The sequence below is a fragment of the Ctenocephalides felis genome, unplaced genomic scaffold, assembly GCF_003426905.1.
Source record: "Ctenocephalides felis isolate EL2017-DRISC unplaced genomic scaffold, ASM342690v1 CF-g0.4_SCAFFOLD_03571, whole genome shotgun sequence".
In the NCBI taxonomy this organism is placed as follows: domain Eukaryota; kingdom Metazoa; phylum Arthropoda; class Insecta; order Siphonaptera; family Pulicidae; genus Ctenocephalides; species Ctenocephalides felis.
Window position 1 is genome coordinate 8,688,076 of NW_020539725.1, and position 22,693 is coordinate 8,710,768.

The 22,693-nt window shown below is 28.6% G+C and overlaps 4 protein-coding genes across 5 annotated transcripts in view; 2 read left to right on the forward strand and 2 right to left on the reverse strand.

Annotated features, from left to right (window-relative positions):
• The window catches only part of LOC113384599 (synaptosomal-associated protein 25-like), an 87,534-nt gene extending 86,483 nt beyond the window's left edge, over nucleotides 1-1,051 (reverse strand). The window contains exon 1 of the mRNA XM_026622344.1: nucleotides 1,030-1,051. The gene's annotated coding sequence lies outside the window, so the exon portion shown is untranslated. The remainder of the gene's footprint in view (nucleotides 1-1,029) is intronic.
• A 1,918-nt stretch (nucleotides 1,052-2,969) lies between these two features.
• Nucleotides 2,970-11,059, reverse strand: LOC113384601 (metastasis-associated protein MTA1-like). Of its 2 annotated transcripts, none has more exons than XM_026622349.1 (17): nucleotides 10,921-11,059; nucleotides 10,458-10,619; nucleotides 10,274-10,381; nucleotides 9,517-9,752; nucleotides 9,183-9,296; nucleotides 8,869-9,075; nucleotides 8,310-8,498; nucleotides 7,944-8,077; nucleotides 7,679-7,737; nucleotides 7,444-7,605; nucleotides 7,068-7,231; nucleotides 6,762-6,987; nucleotides 6,516-6,667; nucleotides 6,274-6,448; nucleotides 6,058-6,197; nucleotides 5,717-5,820; nucleotides 2,970-3,412 (listed from the first exon to the last, which is right to left on the reverse strand). In XM_026622349.1, the coding sequence occupies exons 1-17, from the start codon at nucleotides 10,946-10,948 to the stop codon at nucleotides 3,301-3,303; spliced, it is 2,472 nt and encodes an 823-aa protein (XP_026478134.1). In that variant the 5' UTR covers nucleotides 10,949-11,059; the 3' UTR covers nucleotides 2,970-3,300. The 2 variants fall into 2 exon arrangements, with proteins under 2 accessions (XP_026478134.1, XP_026478133.1); XM_026622348.1 differs by having other exon boundaries at nucleotides 5,717-5,832.
• An 837-nt stretch (nucleotides 11,060-11,896) lies between these two features.
• LOC113384603 (AT-rich interactive domain-containing protein 4B-like) lies at nucleotides 11,897-15,931 on the forward strand. Its single transcript, XM_026622350.1, has 7 exons — nucleotides 11,897-11,958; nucleotides 12,085-12,195; nucleotides 14,386-14,545; nucleotides 14,763-14,931; nucleotides 15,285-15,366; nucleotides 15,484-15,631; nucleotides 15,833-15,931. The coding sequence occupies exons 1-7, from the start codon at nucleotides 11,953-11,955 to the stop codon at nucleotides 15,904-15,906; spliced, it is 750 nt and encodes a 249-aa protein (XP_026478135.1). The 5' UTR covers nucleotides 11,897-11,952; the 3' UTR covers nucleotides 15,907-15,931.
• LOC113385558 (serine-rich adhesin for platelets-like) overlaps nucleotides 15,906-22,693 on the forward strand; it is a 25,890-nt gene continuing 19,102 nt past the window's right edge. Inside the window, exons 1-11 of the mRNA XM_026623410.1 lie at nucleotides 15,906-16,022; nucleotides 16,297-16,562; nucleotides 17,453-17,685; nucleotides 18,692-18,837; nucleotides 18,939-19,302; nucleotides 19,558-19,753; nucleotides 20,015-20,285; nucleotides 20,753-20,883; nucleotides 21,506-21,678; nucleotides 22,095-22,151; nucleotides 22,352-22,638. Of these exons, the coding sequence (XP_026479195.1) occupies nucleotides 15,906-16,022; nucleotides 16,297-16,562; nucleotides 17,453-17,685; nucleotides 18,692-18,837; nucleotides 18,939-19,302; nucleotides 19,558-19,753; nucleotides 20,015-20,285; nucleotides 20,753-20,883; nucleotides 21,506-21,678; nucleotides 22,095-22,151; nucleotides 22,352-22,638 (2,241 nt within the window). The remainder of the gene's footprint in view (nucleotides 16,023-16,296; nucleotides 16,563-17,452; nucleotides 17,686-18,691; nucleotides 18,838-18,938; nucleotides 19,303-19,557; nucleotides 19,754-20,014; nucleotides 20,286-20,752; nucleotides 20,884-21,505; nucleotides 21,679-22,094; nucleotides 22,152-22,351; nucleotides 22,639-22,693) is intronic.

Sequence of the window (22,693 nt, forward strand, 5' to 3'; positions counted from 1 at the left end):
AGTTTGATAAACCAATCACCTTTCTAAATAGTAACTTTATATGTAACAAACTTCAAACTTTCAAGATTAAAACTTCTCCATCAAAATCGAATATTTGAATTTTTAATGTAGTATTTGTAGATGACAGAAGTTATCCAATATAGCAAAAAATTAATCAATGCTTATATTGAAATTAACGATAATTGTGCACAAAAGGAATGTTATCGACGAGTAAATATTTATAGTTATTTTGATGCTCGAAATATTTTCAGTTAAAATTTTTAATGAATGCATTATTTGATTTTTAGTGAGTGTCTAATTTTAAAAAAAAGTTTTTTAAAGTTGAAGAAAGGGGCATCCCATATCCTATCAAACGTAGAAATATTCATAAATGAAAATTTTGTGGATAGAAATAAATATTTTTTAGGAAATGACTTGTTAGTTCAGAAAATTGAAATCGTAATATATTATTTATTTCAAGTTACATTGAATTTGTCAATATATTATCAAATGTATTTTGATTTGATAGCATGTGATGTTAAAAATATAGAACACTTTTTAATTAAAATATAAATTTTTTTTTCAATCATGCAAAAAAAAATGTATGTATCAAAACAAATCATGAATTATTTTTGGGCAAAATGTTTAGGATTTCCCAAAAAAATTTATTATCTGTATAATGCGTTCTGTAATAATACGCCCCAATATCAAACCGGAGAAAAATCAATACTTAAACCAGAAGCACACCAAGAAGCTCATATTTAAAACTATATACCCTATGCATATGCGCCCTGTACAAATTTCCTTACAAGCGAAAGGGTTTGCGCATATAGTTAATATCATGATTAATAAGAGTAAATAAATATTTCATTATCCCTTCACTAACAACATTGTATTCAAATTATTTAAAACAAATAAAGTATTTCGTTACAAATCTTATATTCGGCTTCAAGCACACCCAAGATCTCGTATTATGGGCACATGAATACGCCTCTAAGAATATTTCTATTTCATTTACACTAATAATAAATGAATTTTGATTGAACGTACCTCTATTTTCCCACTTTTTCGACACTAGTATTATAATTTGCACTTAAAACTATGCAATAAAGACAGCACACATGTATTATAAAAGAACACACAATTTACGAAGCACGAAATCGAACTGTCAAACTGTTAAAGGCTGCACAACATTACGCCGTGTATTGTATTGCCAGATGGAACAGATAAGATTTTTGATCGTTTGACCTTGAAAAGGTTACGAGAGCGGAAATTTAAATTTACACTAAATTTCAATAAAAATATTCAATGTTTTTTCATATTTTATTCATGTCCAAATTTCTACTTCAAGCAAATAAATTTTAATTTTATACATAAATATACTATTCTAATAAATATCATATTCTGGTAGTTCTACTATATGGTATAATAAAGATTATGAAGTACCCGTTGTAACGACGGGGCGTGGCAAGGAAATTTAAGAATAAAATGCATTTTCAATTTTATAATTTTGATATTACAAAGTATATAATTATACTCCATACTGTTTCAGAAATATTTTATAAATGAATAGAAATTAATTTTTTTTTCTCGTTTCTCTACTGTTATCTATCGTCCACTACTAAGTTTTCTCAAGTCTCTGATTTTTATTACAAGCAAAATTAATTTGAATGACATAATAATGATTAAAATCGCATACTGGAACGCAAATATATTCAAATATATATTTTAAACATACACAATAGTAGAAATACTTTATTGAGAAAAGAGTCTCACGATTTTGAAACTTGAACTTAACACTTTGATCAAGTAAATCAATTTTCAAAATTATTCCTGAAAAGAACAGGACTTGGAACTATAAATATATTTAAAATATTAATATTTTTATAAGTTTTTGCTAATGTAATGAATGAGAAACAGCAAATAAAAATATGTCCGAACTACCCTTGGTATACTTCTGGCTGCTCTGGATATTTATGTAGAAATATACTCATAGTCATTTAAACTGCTTGCAACTATTTTTTGTCTGATAATTTAAATATTAACAATGAGTGTTGTTTTTTTACACTTATTTAAGCGTCGACACAAAGAATAAATGATAAACGTATCCCCTTCACGAGGTATTGGCAATAGGTCATCGCAATGTTTAATAAATGATTATCAAGATTACCTAGATGACTTTATATATTGTCGTAATTTTTATGACCAAGCCAGTACCAACAAACCATACTAAAATTCTTCAGAAATTCATATTCATGAATTGCAATTTATGTTACGTATCAAAACAATAGCTTAAAATACAGTAGTTTGTAGTTTTTAATAATATTGGTAACATCAGAAGCAACACTAATTTTTCTTTACATTGAATTTGTAATCAAATATACTATCATGAATCACTATTTCATGCATAATTGGCTCATCATAAATGAAATAAGAATAATATTGGAATCTTTTATTTAATTACAATAAAATATTATGTGCCAAAACTATTGACTTAATTAATTAAATAAATTACATGTATCTCAGAAATCATAATTTACACATTTCAATGTAATTTTCAGTGAGTATAAAATAAAATTCAATAGTCAATGCTTACAACAGATTACTCTATTTTATAAAACTATATATTATGACATGATATGAGATGGTTTTATAAATAAAACAATTAAAATTTAAATAGTTAAAATTTCTTATTTAGTATTGCATCACCTTCTCAAATTTCATAAAAGATTATTTGAATATTTACTACAGAACACACAGATATATAATGTAGTACACATTTTACATTTTATGACAAACCATATATTTTATAAATATTGGGCTTGAGGTGAGGTCGTTAAAACTGTTTACTGAAACATCACATTGATTTAATTCTGTAAAATATTATCCAATTGATACAATTTGCTGGAATATATGACACCAACTGATTTAGATTAAAAAATTCAAGTTATCGTTTAATAGAATAAATTAATTAAAATTGATTACCGTTCTCTACACTATGAAATACACTAATTAAATCATTAAATAATAATGTTATATATTTAAGCATATTTCTATTTATAAAAAGTAAAAATATATCTAGGAGAGTTTTAAAAATGCACAACGCGCGATTACAGTCCATTATGTTGTGCATGTCAGATAAGGGGAATATTGGCAATAGAAGGCTCTTTGAGTCTATATTACATAACCACTGCAATGCCTTGTAGCACAACCACAAATAATTTATACAATAGTACAATGAATATGAAACAATGTGACAATATTCAAGTCACATGTTCATCCGAGCAAAGCCTCCATTGTGTAAGGTCTGGGAGCCTCATGTCAGTCTAATATTACCAACTGTGTATCAGTCATTGGTCGAATTGGTAAATTTCGCCACGGTTTTCGGGCCGCTCGCCGTAATTCAGTGGAAGATAAGGATCGCCTCGCCCTTCTGATTAAAAAAATAATTATATGTCAATCTTAATTGATAAAATAATAAATCAATCATTTTGCACAATTGCAATTACATTCACAAATCACAATTTAATTACATGATTTAATTTTGATTTAATTCAATTCTTAGTAATTTCAATGTGGTATAGTAGTAAAAAATAGCAGTTTTGTTATTATTATATATTACCAGATTAAACAAATATGGCAAATGTCTGTAGGATTTCCACAAATATTTTATGATTTTTCAAAAAATTGCTTTAATTCCTTATCATAATTCACTAAGAATATGTTTTTCATAATTTAAACATGAAGGTACAGTGGTGGTTAAATCGCTCGTATAATGAAGCAATTTTTTCCAACAAATACATTGAAATGTCATTAATTTGTCCAACACTGTGGAATTTGTGAAGTTTTTTGAATATTAAAAATAAATTTTCTTTTTTGGGAAATCTTTATCTGCAAAATTTTAGAGCTCAGAAAGTTGCTTATAAATTGAGCCGTTCAGTGCACACATCGACTAACTCCAAAAAACAGAAAGTGGAGAAAAGCGATGAAGTAATGCACATTGCTTTTAAAAATTCCTGTAATAATATAAGTTGGAAAATATAATGTAGAACGTATAAATACATATATAGCTTACATGTGACGTTATATAAGGTTAATTACAGTAAATAGTGAGTAAATAATTATAATTCAAGTTAAAGATTTGATATGACTTGTGGAGTTAATCAAGTTGTCAACTGAAAAAAAATAATAAACCTAATTCTTATATTTATATGTGTTAAAGCATTTTCATAAAAATGAATGTTAACTGTTGCAATATATTATTTGTGATAAATCAGTAATTTTCTCTATCAGCTGTATTCTATTATGATTAGAATAATTTCTGTCAATTTTTCGTAGTGGGGGGAATGAATTTTAGCAAGTCCTTTATGTCTCTCAATTTTTCCTTTTTCAAAGTTCTAGCCTTATAATATAATAATGACTATTGTATATTATTCAAACATTTTGGCCAACCTGGTACACACTTTCTTATATTAATAGCTTTAAAATACGTATCTTCATTATAGACATATTTAAATTATATAAGATTGGCTTATATAAGATTTCTAACTTTATAAATTTACTGGACACTCTGTAATGGTTACTTTTCTGTTAGTGATTGTTCTAATGGTTTTGTTGATAAAAAATCTTCGTGGGATATTTGGATTAGCTAAAATGGCGCTTTCCTTTTACATGTTTTTATTATATTGTACCAATTATCTAGTGAAAAAATGTCTCGATTTTTTTTGCACGTGACTCAATAATCTAGAGTCAATAGGTAAATAGCTATTTCCACTGACCAGAAATTTCATTTCAATTGACTTAGCTCTTATTTCCGTATTTTAAACAAGTTTCAATAAACTTAAGACAGTTTTAATATTTCTGTTTTGCCGGGTACACGAATTTTAGTATGTAAGTTTGTAACATCCTTGAGACTCTACAGTTTTTTGCCAAACAATCTTGGGGTTTATGTTTTTATCAAATTCTTATTTGTGATTCATGAAACCCGAAAACCGGTCCAGCCGGAACATATGCACTACAAAATGGAGTTAATCAAAATGTCTTCTGAAATAAATGACTTATTATTCAGAGGTCAAAAAAAAATTATGTTTCACAGTGTTAATTTTAATTATTCCGAAGTCATTAGTATCACTAACAGTTATGACTACACTGAGTACTTTCGCACTAATATCTCAGTTTTTTCAAAAAATGGAGTTAGTCGATGTGTGCACTGAGCGGCTCAATTATTGTAAGACCTTTAGTGTTTAGTTTTCTTTGAACCCATAGTTATAGAAATAAATATTATTTTGTAAATGTACGAAATATCAACAAACATGAACTTAACATATCTAACTGCACAAACATTATTAATATATAGTTAATATTCTAAATTATTCTCGATATATTCGCGTGAGTATTACTACATGATTAATATAATTAATATATTATTAATGAATAATTGAAAGACTAACTAATTAAAATAATTGAAAGATTAATTTACTATCATGGAACAGCCAAAATATTTTTTTTAGTAGGAAAACCGTCGTCACGACCGACAAAATTTTTCATATTTTCATTTTGCCATTAACAATTTAGAATAGCTATGAAATTATTACTCGCTCAAAGCAACAAACCGCTTGAGCCGCCATATATCGAAACACTCATATGTCAGGTCACTTGTAATTCTGTATTACTGATTTTTGGAAAAAAATCATTTATATATTAAACATTAGGATATAAAAAAGATATATCAACTTACTTGCTAGTTTCAGTGGCTCGAAAATATACGTCATCTGGTGCATCCATCCAACTTATAACTTGTTTACGTCCAGACCCACTACGACTGAGCTGAGCTATCTTCGGCTTACCATTAAACTGAATGTTAGAAAAAATTTTCAACTATGCTTGTTCGATTGTCATTCTATCATAAACAATATTTTAACTGGTCAAGATTGATAAAAAGCACAATTTTCATTCAACATTGAATAACTGAGAAAATCTCATTCAAAATAAAAATATTTTATTTGACCAGCACACTGATATAGAGAGAAATGACTATTTCGAAATTTAAGCATATTTTAATACATCTTGGTAACTTACGTGATGTATATGTCGTGGAAGTGGTTGGCCTGTTGCCTGAGCTGCTGCAAGCATAGCTGCATATTGTTCCGGACTTGGCCTGTGTTGAGGCATAGGGTCTTTGTTTGGTCTTTTTGCTGGCGGCGCTGCAACTGCTGCCGCTAAAAAGTTTATATAATTTGTATTATTTACTGCTGATCCTAAATATTGTGAAGGAGATTTGAAACATGTCCTTACGTTCTAAACCATTGACTTCGTCAAACCTACGTTTCACAGTTGTAGGTGGCACTACACAATTTATTGGTGTCTTTTCAATAAGATCTGATTTATTGGGCACCCTTTCGTACATCAATGAACCATCAGCAGCAATTGGTGGTTTTGGGAAAGATACTTTTTCTGGTTTTGGCATATTCTAAAAAATAAACAATACAAAATATTTTTATATTCAAATTCAAAGTAAATTCACTTCATATCCTTACTTCTTTTAATGTAAGTATAAGCCAGTCAGCAACAGTTGTACCAGGATTGCCTAATCTATTGGCAATTTGCGTCACGCTTCCCCGATCTTTTTTGCGGTATACGAGAAGTTGTTTTAATTCTGGTAATGTTCTTCCAGCCATGGCTAACGCACCTGTAACAAAGACAATAGTTATTAATTATTCATAAATATTATAAATAGTTAATTTTATATAAAAACTAAATATAAAAAAAAATTGCATACTAACATTCTTGTTTTACTGCTGCTGCATTTATTGGGTAGAATGGTGCTCTTGCAGCATGTCTCGCTTTTACTAAATGTCTGCACAATATTCTTGATGCTCTAGTTATGGCTGTTGCATGTAAATAAAATGCTGTTCGTGTTTTCATAACAGGCCTGGGACTACCCGACCTCATAGCCACACAGTGCACTGTTGCATAATGTCTAGCTAAATGTGCTCGTAATTTGAATTCCTATACAAATATATTAATAATAAATAAAAGTAAATAAAATATTAGTTCTTTTCTCTAGAAATTCTATGTTTAATAAATACCTTTCCACACCCAGCAACTGTGCACCTATGTGGACGATGTGTTGCGCCACCTACACCGGTGGCAACTCCACCAGAACCTAGTTGTCCGCTATTTTGCAAAAGTCGTTCTGCATCTTGAATATCAGTTATATCTCCTGTGCCACTCAAAACTGTAAGCTCTAAATCTGCAAATGCAATGAAGATTAAGTTTAATATTTATTAAACAATATTATGTTTATCCAAACTGAAAAATTGATTAATTTCAAAACATGAATAGAATAAGGGATAAAACTATTCAACAATAAACACCAAACAAGATTAATCTAACATAAAACTGTTCCTAGTAAAATATCGATTATATAGACAAATATTTATAAATTTCAAGGTTTTACATTACCTGTTCTTTTCTTAACAGCATTTGCAATATCTTGTTCATTTTCTAGTATTCGAGCAGGATTTTTGAGCCCTCCATATTTTTTCCAATATTGCCAACAACTGTTGCATAGCCTACATTGCATGTGCCCTGGGCCCCACTGATACCATTGAGGGGATGAAGTGACTGAACAAAAATGTATTATTATTTTTAAATTATTAATTATACATATTGTTCTTGCAATTAGATCAAAACTTACCTCCACAACTTTCACAATTTTTCCCTGATGGTGCTACAGGATCTGTACTTCCATTGGAACTGAAATAAGAGTCTTACTGAAAACCTATTTTTTAACTATAAATTTTGTATTATATGTTTTTCTAAAATTATTTTAGTCTTCAAAAAGCTTCTCAAAATGTTAGTTAAAAAGTGTTATTTTCACAATATTGTTTTTAAAAATATAGTAATTTTATATTTTGATGTTAATAAATTAAAAATCAATTCTGATATATTACTTCACTCACTAATTTGGAATGTAGACTTGTTTTAATTTTGATTCTGCTTCAACAGCCTTCACTCGTTTTTGCTGCACATATCTATCGGTTGTTTTCCACATATAATAGTATTCTATGATATTTTTTAATGTTTTCCATGGTAACTAAAAATTTATAAAAGTATATTAAAATTATATTCTTATAATTTATTAATAATAATTATAACTTTACAAATATATGTCAACATTTTTTTATTTTCATATTGTATTAGTTTTATTTAGAACTAATAATACGGAATAGAGAATATTGTATAGAATGGGAACAATATAGTAACATAATATTTAATGTGTTTTAAATTATCAAATTTAATTTAAAAATGAACGATATCATACTCACAAAGTCTGTTCTAATGTCATTGAAATCTTTGCCATATTTTTCTAAAGCCTCTTCAAATAAGTTTGCTTCAGAAGCACTCCATTCCTCCATTTCATCTCGGCACAAAACTGGACCGGATGATGGGACCAGTGATCCAATTGCAGCATCCAATCTGTATTGGTGCTGATGTAGTGTATCCATTGCGTGAAACTAAAAATAATCACAAAAGTCAAACATAATATTATGAAAAATATAATACAAAAATTTCATACATAAATCCTTTAAATAAATTGACCTTGGTTAAAAAAAAATACAAGAAAAGGTTCTATTTCTTCTCATTAGAGAGAATCAATACCTTTTGAAATCACAATGTGTTTTTATGCTCAAACTATAATAATTGATCATTTACAAAATAAAAATATTGCAACTATATGCAAATGCTATTGCAAATATTGCATTATTCAAGATGTGTACAGACAAATAAAAAAATAACATTAGATATAAAAATCCAAATATATCCAAATCCATTCAAATGTATTCTATATAAACTCACTATGTATAATTTGAACATAATTCTTACCAATGTTATATCTCTACTAGCAGCTGCTGCACTCATGTGTAATGATGGTTGTTTAACAGAACTGCTACAATCTAAAGCTCGTGCAAAAGTTCCAACAGATCTTGAGACAACCAGAAATTGATCTATTTGCCTATCTGTAAGTTGATGTCTTGGTGTCCATACAAGTTGTTCAGTGACTTCAGAATCTCGTGGATCTTTCTCACCAGGCTGCATATTTAATAATCAGTATGTATGTATGTATGTATGTATGTATATATATATATATATATATATATATATATATATATATATATATTTGAATATGTTTAATTTACCTGCAGTAAAGGAATTATTTCAGTTTGGTATCTACTACCCACACGAATTTCACCTTTATCAGCTAGAAGTGTTTTCTGTGTAGGATCAAATACTAGACAATAGAAAAATGCATCCTAAAAATAATTTCTTTAATTAGAATTATTTAATTTATTATATACTATATCTATAATTATAATTTAATCTTATCTCATAAAATTAAGACAAATTTTCATGTTTAATTCATGGTATTTTAGTTCTAAAATCATTTTGATAGAAAATAAAACTTTTGGAAACAAAATTACTCTTATTAAATCACACATAGAATCATTTGATCAATGTTTTAATTGCATTTACCTCTTTATTCAAGTAACTGGTCAATGCTTCAGTCTCGTTAAGTAATGTGACACTACATTTTCCTCGAATATGAGTTGCAGGTAAAGTTTCCACTTGTCGAGATAAAAATAATTCCCTGTGTTTTGCTCTCAGTCTTTGTTTGGGTGTTAGTAAAGCATTTTCACTCACACGTTCTGATCCTCCACCACCCACATTGGAACTTGAATTATTCATCAAATGATCTTCATCTAAAGCAGCTATAAAATAATTTCTTATTGTAACAAATACGAATAGTAAAACATTTTCACTCACACGTATAATCAATTTCAATTTGTTTGTTCAAATTAAGAATAATCAATTCTTAATTTGAACAAACCCAACTAGTATGATCATTTTTATACATTGAATATCTTTTTTGAGGATAGGCATTTATTATGAGTTTATTTTTTAATATTTTCATGCTCAAAACGATTGAAATATTTAGTAATTTTATGTTTCAGTTTAATTTTACTTTAATGGTATGTATATATCATATGTATGAACATGTCCACTACATTATTTATCATATATGGTTCTTAATGCAATCGTGGCATATTATTAATGACTTTGACACATCAATTTTAAAAATATATGTTGAATTAAAGCACTGAAAATATTTATATTGATTGAGTGTGTGTTATTAAGATGTATGTTAACTTGCATCGGCCCCATTTAAAAGTAATACTTCTATAACTTATAATTTGAATATTTTCAATAATATATTTATATTAGTACTAACCAATTGCTGGGTCCAAAACTGCTTGTGCAGCTTGCTCTTCACTTACAGGTGTTTTTAGCCACATTTTCTTTAATTTCATAGCAACTGGAGAATCCTCAGAAGTAGCAACTAAAATGTTCACATTGTATATAACACAAGATAGACAATTTAAAAATCGAGTAAAACTTATTGCAAATTATAACACCTTGATGTTTATCAGCAAGTTGCACAAGACTCCCTGGCAAATCCCTCCTTCGATAAAAACACATAACTTTTGCTTCAACATTTCCTGAAGCAGTTTTGTTTAATTCTTCAATGCGACGAATTTGATATGGTGATGTTGAAGAACTTTCAAAGTACACATAATCTACAAAAGAATCAATTAAACAGTTAATTTATGTTTAGAAAAGATTTGTTATGAAATTGTTTCATAACTATTCTGAAAACATAAACAAATGTTAGAAATGATGTTTTGTTTACATAAAGCCGGTTTTGTGTATTCGTTTATAAAATTCCAATATATTTACACCGGTTTGACATAAAATCTAGAAACGGGCTCTTTTCATTGCTATAAATATATATGTGTGAGTCTATACTATACATATATGAATCTTAACAGCATTTGCACGTAAATATATCCTCTGAATGTACACAAAAACATTACGTACCTCCGACCCTGTACATATTTGAGGTCATACTATTCAAACTACACAGATAAAAAACGATCTTATATCACATTTAATAAATAATATATGGTAATCAATTTAAACGTGCAAATTAGTAAATTGATAATTATTTTTTGCTAGACGCGATACCACACTCGCCATTTTGTCAAAAACTTTGATATGAAGTATTACCAGATTCGGTATAATTCAAGAATGAAGAAGTTTGCAAAAATGTTACTGTTGGATTCGTGATTTTTTTTTTCAAAAAAATTAAATTTTAGAAAAAAAATTATTTGGTAAAGAAGTTATTTAAATTTAATTTTGATTAAAATACAGTAATTAAACTATTCTTTTGCACATAAATTAAATTTTAATTCATAAATAAAAAATCATTAGCAGAGTAATAGAAATAAAGATAGTCGTTTATAAATCATAATGTTAATACATTAAGTTAATTAGAAGTTAAATATTAAATTTTATTGCAAGTATTTAAAAATAAATGAATAGAAATAAATAAATAGAATATAAAGATATGGATGCTATGGATGCATACAGTTGCATGTTGCAAATTATAAACTAAAGATAAAAATACAAATATAAATAATCATCCATTCAACATGCATTATGTATCGAGTTTTTACATTTTTACAAATATTTCACCATCGCTTTATTGCTTTTTATAAATTTGCTTTTTGTTTGACATCTGACATTTCTCCCCATCTGACAAACCCATTTCTATATTATGGCCGATGGCTGTCATGGGCTGTTTATTGTGTTTGTGCTTCTATTTCATAATGATATCTGTTAATTTGAGCGCCTGTATTTTTTAGAGATAGTGTAGAATATCATATAAATATGGATGAACTCAATACAATGGATAGAATATAAATAAAAAGTTTATTAGTAAACATATTGTGTAAAATACGCCATGAAAGCAATAGCAAATAATAAATTTTCGTTCTTATTTTATAATCATGAATAGTGAAATAGTTTAATTTTATGTTGATTTAAATAAGTAGTGATAATTATTTTAAAATGCAGGTGAATACTCAGCTAATACATATTTATATAAAAGGGTTATGCAGTAGATCTCATTTAGTTGTTTGTAATATATTTGATTTCATTTTTGGATTTCGTCTTATGATTGAAATTATAATATATTTCCAGCAGGGAGATGATCCCCCCTTTTTACAAGTGGGTACAGAAGTTAGTGCAAAATATAAAGGTGCATTTTGTGAAGCCAAAGTTAGAAAAGTGGTTAGAAACATTAAATGCAAGGTGTGCATACTCAATTATTATTAATAATTATTAATCCCTATATTTCCAGAATGATAATTTTTATTTTGCATGATATGTTTATTTTTGTTTTATATTTTATGAAAAATGTTTTGAATTCATAACGATTGTTAAGGTACAAGTTCAATAAAACCAAAGATAAATTAAAATTTCTCAAAATAGTACATGTTACACTTGTACGTTTAAAGCCATTTCAAATTTTTAAGAAGTTTTTATGCTAAAAATAGACTTCTCATATATAGATTTAGATTTACTGTTAAATATTTTTTATTATATTAATGCTTTTGGCATTCTTAATATAATCAACTCATAATTATTGTATTTCTATTTTATTTACAATACTTTGATTTATTGCATAAATGATATTGCATAAATTATATACATCAACTAAAAGTGGCTTGTTGTATTAATTAACACTAGAAAGATGGACGAATTGAATATACCTACATTGCCTGATAACAGTCAAAATGACTGCGTCGTGAAAAAAATAAATAATGCGTTTAGAAATTTGTTTAAAATTAATTTTTATTATTTCATGTACTATTTACATTCATACAAATTATCTATAAGTTCTAAAAATAAAAAAATAGTTCATCTGAAAAAGAAGTTCATTATTTTTACAATTCATGCAAATATAATTCAAGATCTTTTTATGAGTACATTTTCCGCAAACATGTTTGTTGCAACTTTCACACGTATTATTAGTTTTATTATTATTACAAAGTCTTATTTGGTAAAATTTTCTTTTATTACTATTCGTATTTGCATGATGTCTGTGGGTCATCATTTTCCTTTGATTTTTTTTGTGTTGATGTCGTGTAGTCCGCGGAAAGCTGTTCTGCCAATTCAAACAAAAACTGTTCTCTAAGGATTTGTTTTCTTTGGATTAAAGTAAAAAATCCAGGCATTTATCGCAGCCAAATCTTAAATTTTGAAAAATATTTGCAGGGGTCATCTACTGGATTGTAACTGGATTTCACGGTATATTTTCTTTACCTTTGATCTGCCATGTCTTCTTTGCTGACCATAAATAAATCAATTTCAATTTTTTTGCCTCATAGGCCCCACGAGCATATAAAATTCCAATAAATCCACGTATTTCCGGTAACGATGTTGTCCAATCGTACTCCAAAATTCGGTTGCCCTCTTTTTCTGTGCACTGTTTTATGTGTTTGATAATATAATTATCTATTATCAACGAAAATGCACTGACAAGATCACCTGTAATAATATTCTTTTTTGCATAGCTTGTTGGCCCTTTCACACCCTTGAAAACACAATTAGATGATGACTTTCCTGGAGTACCACCTTTGGCAATTTTTGTCCATACAGTACCATCGACAGCTGTTTCCGTTTCTTGAATTCTTTCATCAGTTTCTGAGCCACTTAGCACCCTCCTGCATACACTGATGGCACTTTCATTTTCATCAATAGTGATCACCTTCATCGCTACCCTCAGAATCAGATGATTCACGTGGAATATAATCCAATTCATCTTCAGATGATTGTGCCCAATTTTCTGCATTTTATTCTATGTCGGAACACTCTTCACTTACGTGTGTTAGCTTTTGCAACAATTCACTTCTCTTCGACATTTTATTTATAAGTTCTAAAAAATCAACTGAACGCGTTATACTGAAAGTTACTACGTGAAAAAGACCGGTCTAATGTCAATACTTACCATAATTCGGTTATTTCTAGGCAACAAATGCATTATCGCTCATTCGAGATGAATTAACGCGAGATAGCGATTTGCAATACAATAACAAAGCCGTTTGTTTATGTAAAATTTTTATAGCAGTCAAAATGACTGTTTTTCAATGACCGTCCATGCAGGCATAACATGTAAGAATATTGAAAATAAAAGTGAGATAAGTCAAATAATACGATTTATCTACGCATTTATATGTTGTATAAAAAGTCACAAAATTTCACGAATGGAAAACAGTCAAAATGACTGCGTCCGTCTTTCTAGTGTTAATTAATTTATTAAGAGTTCTTTTGTAGTACAGTTTAAAGTGAAGTATTAAAATAGCATAAAATAATAAAAGAAGTATAAAATATATAATTTTTTTAATTATGTTAATATGTTTCAATTATATTTTTATTGAGTATTACATTTCTAGCAAAATATCAAATAATGCTTTGTTACCTTTTCTTACTATTTTTCAGGTAACTTTCAAGCAAGGATTGGGATCATTAACAGTAACTGATGAACAAATTAAAGGAATTTTACGAGTTGGAGGTATTGTTGAAGCTCGGCACCCAGACAGGCGTGAATATGTGGAAGCAACTATAACAAAAATTCAAGACTGCAGTCAATACACTGTTGGTTAGTTGAAATTATTATTTTTAATAGATAGGAATAGAAATAGATGCAAAATGCGTTAGAAGTAATCTTAATTGTGGTTATAAGAAATTTAGATCAGATATAATTTGCGTGCAGGATTACTTATTAAATGAACATAGTAATTGTGTAATAGTAATATAGTATTAAAGTATGCATCTAATTAAATGTTTAACTACATTTCCTGAAAATTTCATAATAGTGTTTGATGATGGGGATATTACAACATTGAGAAGATCTGCTTTGTGTTTGAAAAGCGGTCGACATTTTAATGAAAGTGAAACCTTAGATCAATTACCTTTAACTCATCCTGAGCATTTTGGAAATCCTGTTATTGGCGGACGTCGAGGAAGGAGATCAAGGCAACTTGTGTAAGTAGAAATACGGCGACTAATTAAATTAATATGAAATATTTATTATTTGAGAAGAAATATAAATCTTATAAAGTTTATTTTATGTATAGAATTTATTAATTGCTCTTAATGCTTTAATATATTATACAATCCTTGATAAGAAACTGAATGAAAAGTTTTTTTGATTTCAGAATTGAACTTAAAAATCAACTTTATAATATCTATTGATGTACTTTATTAGAAAAGTTCATTCCTCTCTATTTCTTTCAATATAACATTTGTGTATTTTTTGGACAAAATTAAATATAAAAAATGTTAGTTAATGATTTTAATTAATTAATTAATTAGTTCCTAATATATTTTTTTTACAGTGATGATTCATCTGATGACGATGCTGATAGCTTGAGCACAAAAGATGGAAATAGCACTGAAAAGGAAGAGCACATCGGCAAGGTATTAAATTAATAATAAGTATTATAATATTGAAATGATTAAAATTTATGAAAAAATAATTTCTATGATTTAATATTTTATTTAATATGATTATTTATATTATGTAATATTTATTAGGTTGTGTGTGTTGAAACTTCAGACACTAAAAAACGTAGTCCAAAAGAAACATGGTTTCCAGGTTGGTTGTTGCCCCAACAGCGCAAGACACTGTTAGAATTCGGGTGCGAGATGAGTATTTGGTGCGATCATTTAAGGATGGCCGATAGTAAGTTTTGCTCATATTACTATTATATTTAAATAATTACTCCCTTTGTTTAATTGGTTATAAATAAAATTACATTTGAAAGATATTTATCATCATAAAGCATTATTTTTTTGTGCACATTCAAGTTTGAACTGTACTATGTTATAGTATTTTGAAGCATATTTAACTTCAATAAATAATTATATGTGCCTTTTCTTTTAGCTACACCGTTCCCAAAAAAGAAGCCACAGAATTTACACGAGAATTGGCAGCTCGTCAAGATGGCCCAGCGGTGATGGCTGCTCTGCAATATCTTGATAATGATGAATTGCCCACTCATTGGGATCGAGAGGCTTTGTTTGGATTATCAGCTAGTTCAAATTCTGACAGTGAAGATGGAGGTGACAGTGAGGTTAGTTTTGATATAATAGACAATATCTCACAAATTTTCTTTAAATTATTAGATCGAAACATATCACAAAGTCAATATGTGTATTATTTAACAGTTGTATTGTATCAATACTTAAGTTTATATTTTAAATTTGTCTACAAGTTTGGTAAAATTACTAACAATGAATTGTAAGTGTGAATCAATATAAAAACTTTTTTCACTTTTGTTCTAAACATTGTAAGTTTTAAAAAGTAGGATCTGTGAATACTTAATGTAATTCTTTTTTTCTTTATAGTCTTCAGATGATGAGCCAATAGAACAAAAGGACCACTTTGTCGCTCAATTGTATAAATTTATGGATGATCGCGGCACGCCCTTAAATCGCGGCCCAACAATCGCAAATCGAGATGTAGATTTATATCGACTTTACAGGGCTGTTGAAAAGTTAGGGGGTTATAGTCGCGTTACATCTCAAAACCAATGGCGTGCAATTTCTACTAGACTTGGATTCTCTCCTGTCACAACGAGCATCACAAATCTCGTCAAGCAAGCATATAAGAAGTGAGTTTGCATGTTAGCAATATGTAATTGTCTCCTGTAGATTGTTTGCTTCTAAAATTTTCATAGATTTTATGTTCACTTTTAAAATTTTAGTTTTGTTATGTGACTGTCACCTGTGTGTTAAATTCGTTAATCAGATCAGAAACTCTCAATTTATTATTTTCATTCAACTTATAATGTAAACCTTATTTGAGTGCTATAAAATTTAATTTTTTGAATTGATTTGAAATTTGAACATAATATTTTAACTTCTCAAACGGAAAGTTTGTTTTTGTGAAAAAATCCGATTTGCTAACGTAACCATTATAAAAATTAATTAAAAAGTTAATTAATCGGCAGCGCTTTTAGAACATACATCTATATACATAAATAAATAAATATAAATATATTCGTGTAGGTAATGTGTGTGTTTTTAATAAATAATGTGTAATAAAAAATGTGTGGAAAATTGCAATAATTTTTAACATTATAAGTTGCCTTATAGCAGCTCAGTATACTTATCCTTCACTCATAAATTAATATATTGACTCTTAATCGCCTTAGTCTTATTCATTAAGTCGATTATTTAAACATATCGGGAAGTTCATGTTACTTTTCTTAAGGCAAAATGATACTTACAATTAGTTAATCGTGGCCATCATAAAATTAAAAACATACCTTTGCTCAACATTTTTGAACTGTAAATTATAGCTTAGTCTGTCGTCACGTTTTATTTGTTATTATTAATGATTTTACAATGATGAATAATCTGCATGGCCTCGCTTATTATTATTATTATTGTTACTAGTATCTAATGTTGTTATAATTGTGCTACTCTTTCTGACACGCGTTAGGGTGCTAGCAGACAATGAATCGCTTTGACTTATCGTTATGTATGTATTTGCTATCAGATTTTTGCACAGTTTCGAGGAGTTCTATCGCAAATTGGGCTGCACGCTGATCGCCAGCACTCCCAGAGGCGCACGCATCGGCAAGGGCCGAAGCCTGATTAGGCAGCGCGACACACCCACTCCTAGAGTAAGTACACCTGCGGTTACACCCGTTACGACTACCAGTTCTACTACAACAAGCGCTGGTGCTGCCCACACAACTGGAGAGAGCACTAGTGGTTCAACAACACAAGGCAAGTTTTTTGCTCGAATCAACTACTTATATATATAAGATATAAATTGTCTACAAGCTATTTATATACATTTGTTCAGACACTATACATATAAGTAATAGTAAAACTAGTGGGGTGCATGGCATCATGCCTCAAGGCAAATTGCTGGAACTTGGTATGGAACAAAATCTTGGTACGGAACCCAAAAAAAATTACACAAAATGTGTACACAGATAATTTGATGTACATATGTCCAATAAACATTTTTGACCGTCAAATGATATTTTTTTAACTTATTTTTATTGAGAGTCGATAACCGCCGGACCTGCCTTACCAAAAATTTTATTAGTTGTTCATCTTGTCAATACAAGTAAAATGTTTTTTGAATTATTAAAATCGGACGCTCCATTCTCTTAAAAACTGAGTTACGGTTGTTGGCACTTTTAGCCCCGTATCTTCGAAACGGCTAGGCCTGCCCTCGCCAAAAACTAATCAGCACGTCTCCTTATCAATACGAATCGAATGTTATCGGTCTCCTTATCAATACGAATCGGTTGATCGGTGTTCCCGAAATCGCCGACGAAAATTTGTATCCGCACGCACACACACACACACATACACCCATTTTTTCTAATGTATGCTAAAATGTTCAGAAACGGCTTGAACGTAAAGATATGCAAAAACTTTCATTTTCGATTTTTCTGCGATTACTATAATTTACTCTTTCAGTTTTATTACAATTCTACAGAAATGAAACAGTGGTTTATTAATTTTACAGAAACTAAATGAAAACCTTGTATGAAACAGATATGTAAATAGTACAGATTCTGAGAAAATAGTTTCTATTTTCAATGTCAAATAAATATAGAAAATTAACTGAAATTAAAAAGGTGTAATAAAATTAATTTATATATTTATTATATTCCAATAGTTATTTATGTTTTATTTCATAATATATGTTAAAAACTTTATTATTTTGATCTTTACTTTGATTCAATTATATAAATTTAATATTCACAAATTTTAGATAAGGGATCTATTAATTTAACTTCAGCTGAATCTCCCAGTGTATCAGAAATAAAATCATATACTGGAATTTCTTCTATTGATAAACTAAGCAAAAATGGCAAAACCAATTTAAAAATAGAGAAAGCAATCGCTGAAGTAATTGAGGTAAGACTCATTTTCAAAATTGAATGTATAATTGCAGTATGTATAGTTACCTCATATTTGGATTTGCATAAAAATGATTTTTTTAATAATCTTTATTTCAGTCTTCTAGTCTTATTGAGAAAATTGCATCATCTCCACAACCATTGAAAACTGTTAAGGAATCTGACATAATTGTTGATATTATAGCTGACAATGATGAATCACTGGGAGTTGATAGTATCAGTGTTGTTTGTGACAGTAGTTCTGATATAGAAGTACCTATTACAAAACCTGTACCAAGTTCTTCTTCAAAATCAAATACAAAATCTAAATCGAAGGATAAAGAGGTTATCAAAACCAAAGTTATTGATAGTAAAAACGATGATAAAAAAAATAAAGTGAAGAGAAAATCTGCCGGAAGACCTAGGTTGTCAGAGAAAATCGTGGATGATAAGACTTCAGATAGTGATGACAAGGAGAGAAAAGGTATTTTATTTTTCTAAAATTAAAATAACTTTACATCTGACCTTATACGACACTAATTTTGTTATTGAATTTTACTTTATCTTAAATTAACTTAATTATTTAACTTTTATATTATTATTGTATTTAATTACAGATAATTTTTATCTTAGATATATTTTTGTTGGGTACATAACATATTTTCAGAATTAGAAAATATTCTAATAAATAATTTATATTATAACAGGCCATATTTTTATTATTTATTCCCTGAATTAGATAAAATTGAACCAGAAATTCAAAATACGAGGTCACGTTCTAAAGATGAGGGCCGAACTAAAAAAGATACTGCTACTCCAGAAAGAAAAACACAGAAGAATGAAATGCGAGAGAAAACTAAAAAAATTGAACAGGACACTGAAAAACGACGTGGACGAAAACGACGTGATACAGATCCTGCTGATAAAACTGAAAGGTAGTTGTTAGAGGAAATAACTTAATGCAATTTTATATAGTTGATGATAGTTTTATTTAACATAAATTGAATTTTGAAGTGTGATATAAAATAGTCACATTAAAAGTTATTGAAAAATTTTTTATTAAGAATTGTTTTTGATTACATTAAATAAATACTAACATCTTTTTTAATTATGTCTGTATTACATTTATTTTTGGTTCACATGTCAAATATTCACAATCAATTTAAAATCTATGAAACAATAAAACTTTTCAACAGCTCAGAAGCAAGTGAACCTACAACGAATACAACAACCACTAGTACATCTAAAATTGTTCCACCATCAGTTGGTGACAAATTGAAAGTATATTACCATGAATCTAAGGTGACTTATGAAGCGAAGGTTATTGAAGCTGAAGGCGATTCGTACTTAGTCCATTATACTGGGTGGAATACCCGATATGATGAATGGGTCAATATCGATCGTATTGCCGAAAATTTGAGTGCTGGAACCAAAGCTAAGAGATTGAAAGCAGCTATATCAGGAAAGGTAAATAACTTGATTTTAATTTGACTTGATTATTAATTTCAATTGAGACTTTCTTCAATTTGCCAATTCTATTACTGAACTAATATTTACATATATCAATTCAAATTTTGTACTTTGACTATATTTCCTTGTGAACTATAGTAAACTTGTAAATTCAATCGGCTGTTTTTTTGGCAACTAGTAATGTAATTATAAAAAATAGTCAATCAGTTCTGATTGAAGTTGTTGAAATTAAAAATTAAAAACATTTTTTTCACAACTTCTGAATTCTTTTCAATTAATTTACACTTGAATAATTAGCTTAAATATTTTTTATATTATTCATGCAATTTGCCTTAGGCAAATATTCCTTTCACTGCTTTTTTTTAATTATTTCATTGAATGTATTGGAATCGTATTTTCTTTTTATAGTTTTCCAACTGTATGAACATAAATTGATTGTTACGCTTACAATTTAATTTCTTTAGACAAGTTCATCAAAAAGAGGTAGAGGAGGCGCTAATTTAACTTTACGGCCGCCTTCTACATCAACGGATTCAACGAGTTCTACTGGAGGACCTCCAGGACATACGACTCCTACACATACGACATCTAGCACGTAAGTGACTTTATATTCACTTTTATACATCACATCACATATTGTTTCAGAATCAATTGTTTTGCTGCAGAAGGGAAGAATGGGTACGGTTGTGCCACTTTTTTTATAAGCAATAATTTTGTGAATTTACAAGTTAGCTGGGAGAAAAGTAAATTAAAGAAAAAGACATAAAATGCATGTCACAACAGTACTCACAAAATTTGTCACAACCAACTGAGCTAAATTATCTACGCATAAACTAATTGCTGGTGATTAACTACTAATGTTTAACTTACAGCTAAATAAGTACACAAATCTATCTGTATACAAGTACAAGTTATTATAAAAGAAATTGAACAAAAAGAAGCGCCTCTTCTACCACTTTTTGATGAACTTGTCTAAAACAATTTATTAAAGTCTCCCTTACTATAAAATAATTTTACTTTAGTTGTTTATTATGAATGAATCTCATAAGAGCTTGAATTAATATATATTACTATCGATTGCTGCTTTTTCATAATTATATAAATGTATATATGATTTAAATTATTTGAAGTAATAATTGAACCACAAAATAATATACTTGATTAATATTTATTTATGTAATTTATATCGTTTTATTCAGTTTTTGTTATATTTCCAGTTCTTCTACTTTGCAATCCAAGTCATCAGACACTACTGTTACCACCGTACCTTCCACCAGCACACAATCAAATGTTTCTCCTACCGTAACTTCCAGAACTCGAAGCCCCGCACTTACTCCAGCCAGAAGGGTCACGAGACAACAAGAGGGTAATACAACCAGTAGTAACACAGGTATAAGCACGTCATGTTTATTATATTTATCCACAAATATGTATGCACACACATATGTGTTATTATGTATAGACATGATAATTACGCTAAACGATATATAATCAAAAAAAATTCAAGCAATTATTAGATAAATGCAATTAGATAATTTAGAAGTTTCTAGCAAATATTTAAACTCTTCTATATGATACTACAAAATACATAAAATAAAATAAAGTTAATAACAAAAATTTATAACATAAAAATATAACATAATAGATTATAAAATCTAGTTATAAAATTACAACTTAACATTAAAACCATTATAAAATATATTACATATATATAAATAAGTTACTATTCTTATTACTACTTTTTTATTGTTAAAAAAAACACATGTGTTCTATGAAAATCTAAATATGTTAATTTTTTCATTTTAGCTTCAGTGGACGTGAAAAGTCGGACCAGAGGTCGCCGAAGGGCGAGTACACATACTGGTTAGTTACTTTTTCAAGAAAATTAATTAGTTCAATTGAAGTATATATATAGTACATATAGTGCTGGACTTTCCAAAATTTTTGATTTTTTGTATGTGTGATTTATATAGCATTGTAAATAATCACATTATTTTACAATTTTATTAACTATTAAAGTATTTTAACTGTTTATAATACATAATTTATATTATTATTTTAAGATGTATCAATTCAATCTGGGTCAGAAAGTGAAGATACCTCATCCGATACAGAGACAGAACTCAAAGTTTTACCTAAACGAGCTGCAAGCACAAGAACTTATGGCGCTGAAGACAAAACTAAACGGAAGTTGGCTGCTGCTGCTTCTGCAAATGTTGGAACTTCAACACATGCTGGTTCAGCTTTAAGTACAAAAAAATCAGATGAATGTGAAGAAGTTGCAAAGAAAATGATTATTAAAAGGGCTATTAAAAAGGAATCAGATGAAGACAGTGCTAATAAAGGTAGTGCAATTTTTTTGACAAAAAAAAAAAAACTTTACTTTTTGTATTTTATGTTATAAT

Coding starts and splice junctions, on each gene's coding strand:
- LOC113384601 (XM_026622348.1), bottom strand. CDS start 10,948: ATGACCTCAAATATGTACAGGGTCGGAG. Junction 7,606..7,678: donor AAATTGTGAAAGTTGTGGAG/GTAAGTTTTGAT, acceptor ATTTTTGTTCAG/TCACTTCATCCCCTCAATGG. Junction 6,449..6,515: donor TTATACTTACATTAAAAGAA/GTAAGGATATGA, acceptor TTTATTTTTTAG/AATATGCCAAAACCAGAAAA.
- LOC113384603 (XM_026622350.1), top strand. Junction 14,546..14,762: donor CTGCAGTCAATACACTGTTG/GTTAGTTGAAAT, acceptor ATTTCATAATAG/TGTTTGATGATGGGGATATT. Junction 14,932..15,284: donor AGGAGATCAAGGCAACTTGT/GTAAGTAGAAAT, acceptor TTTTTTTTACAG/TGATGATTCATCTGATGACG.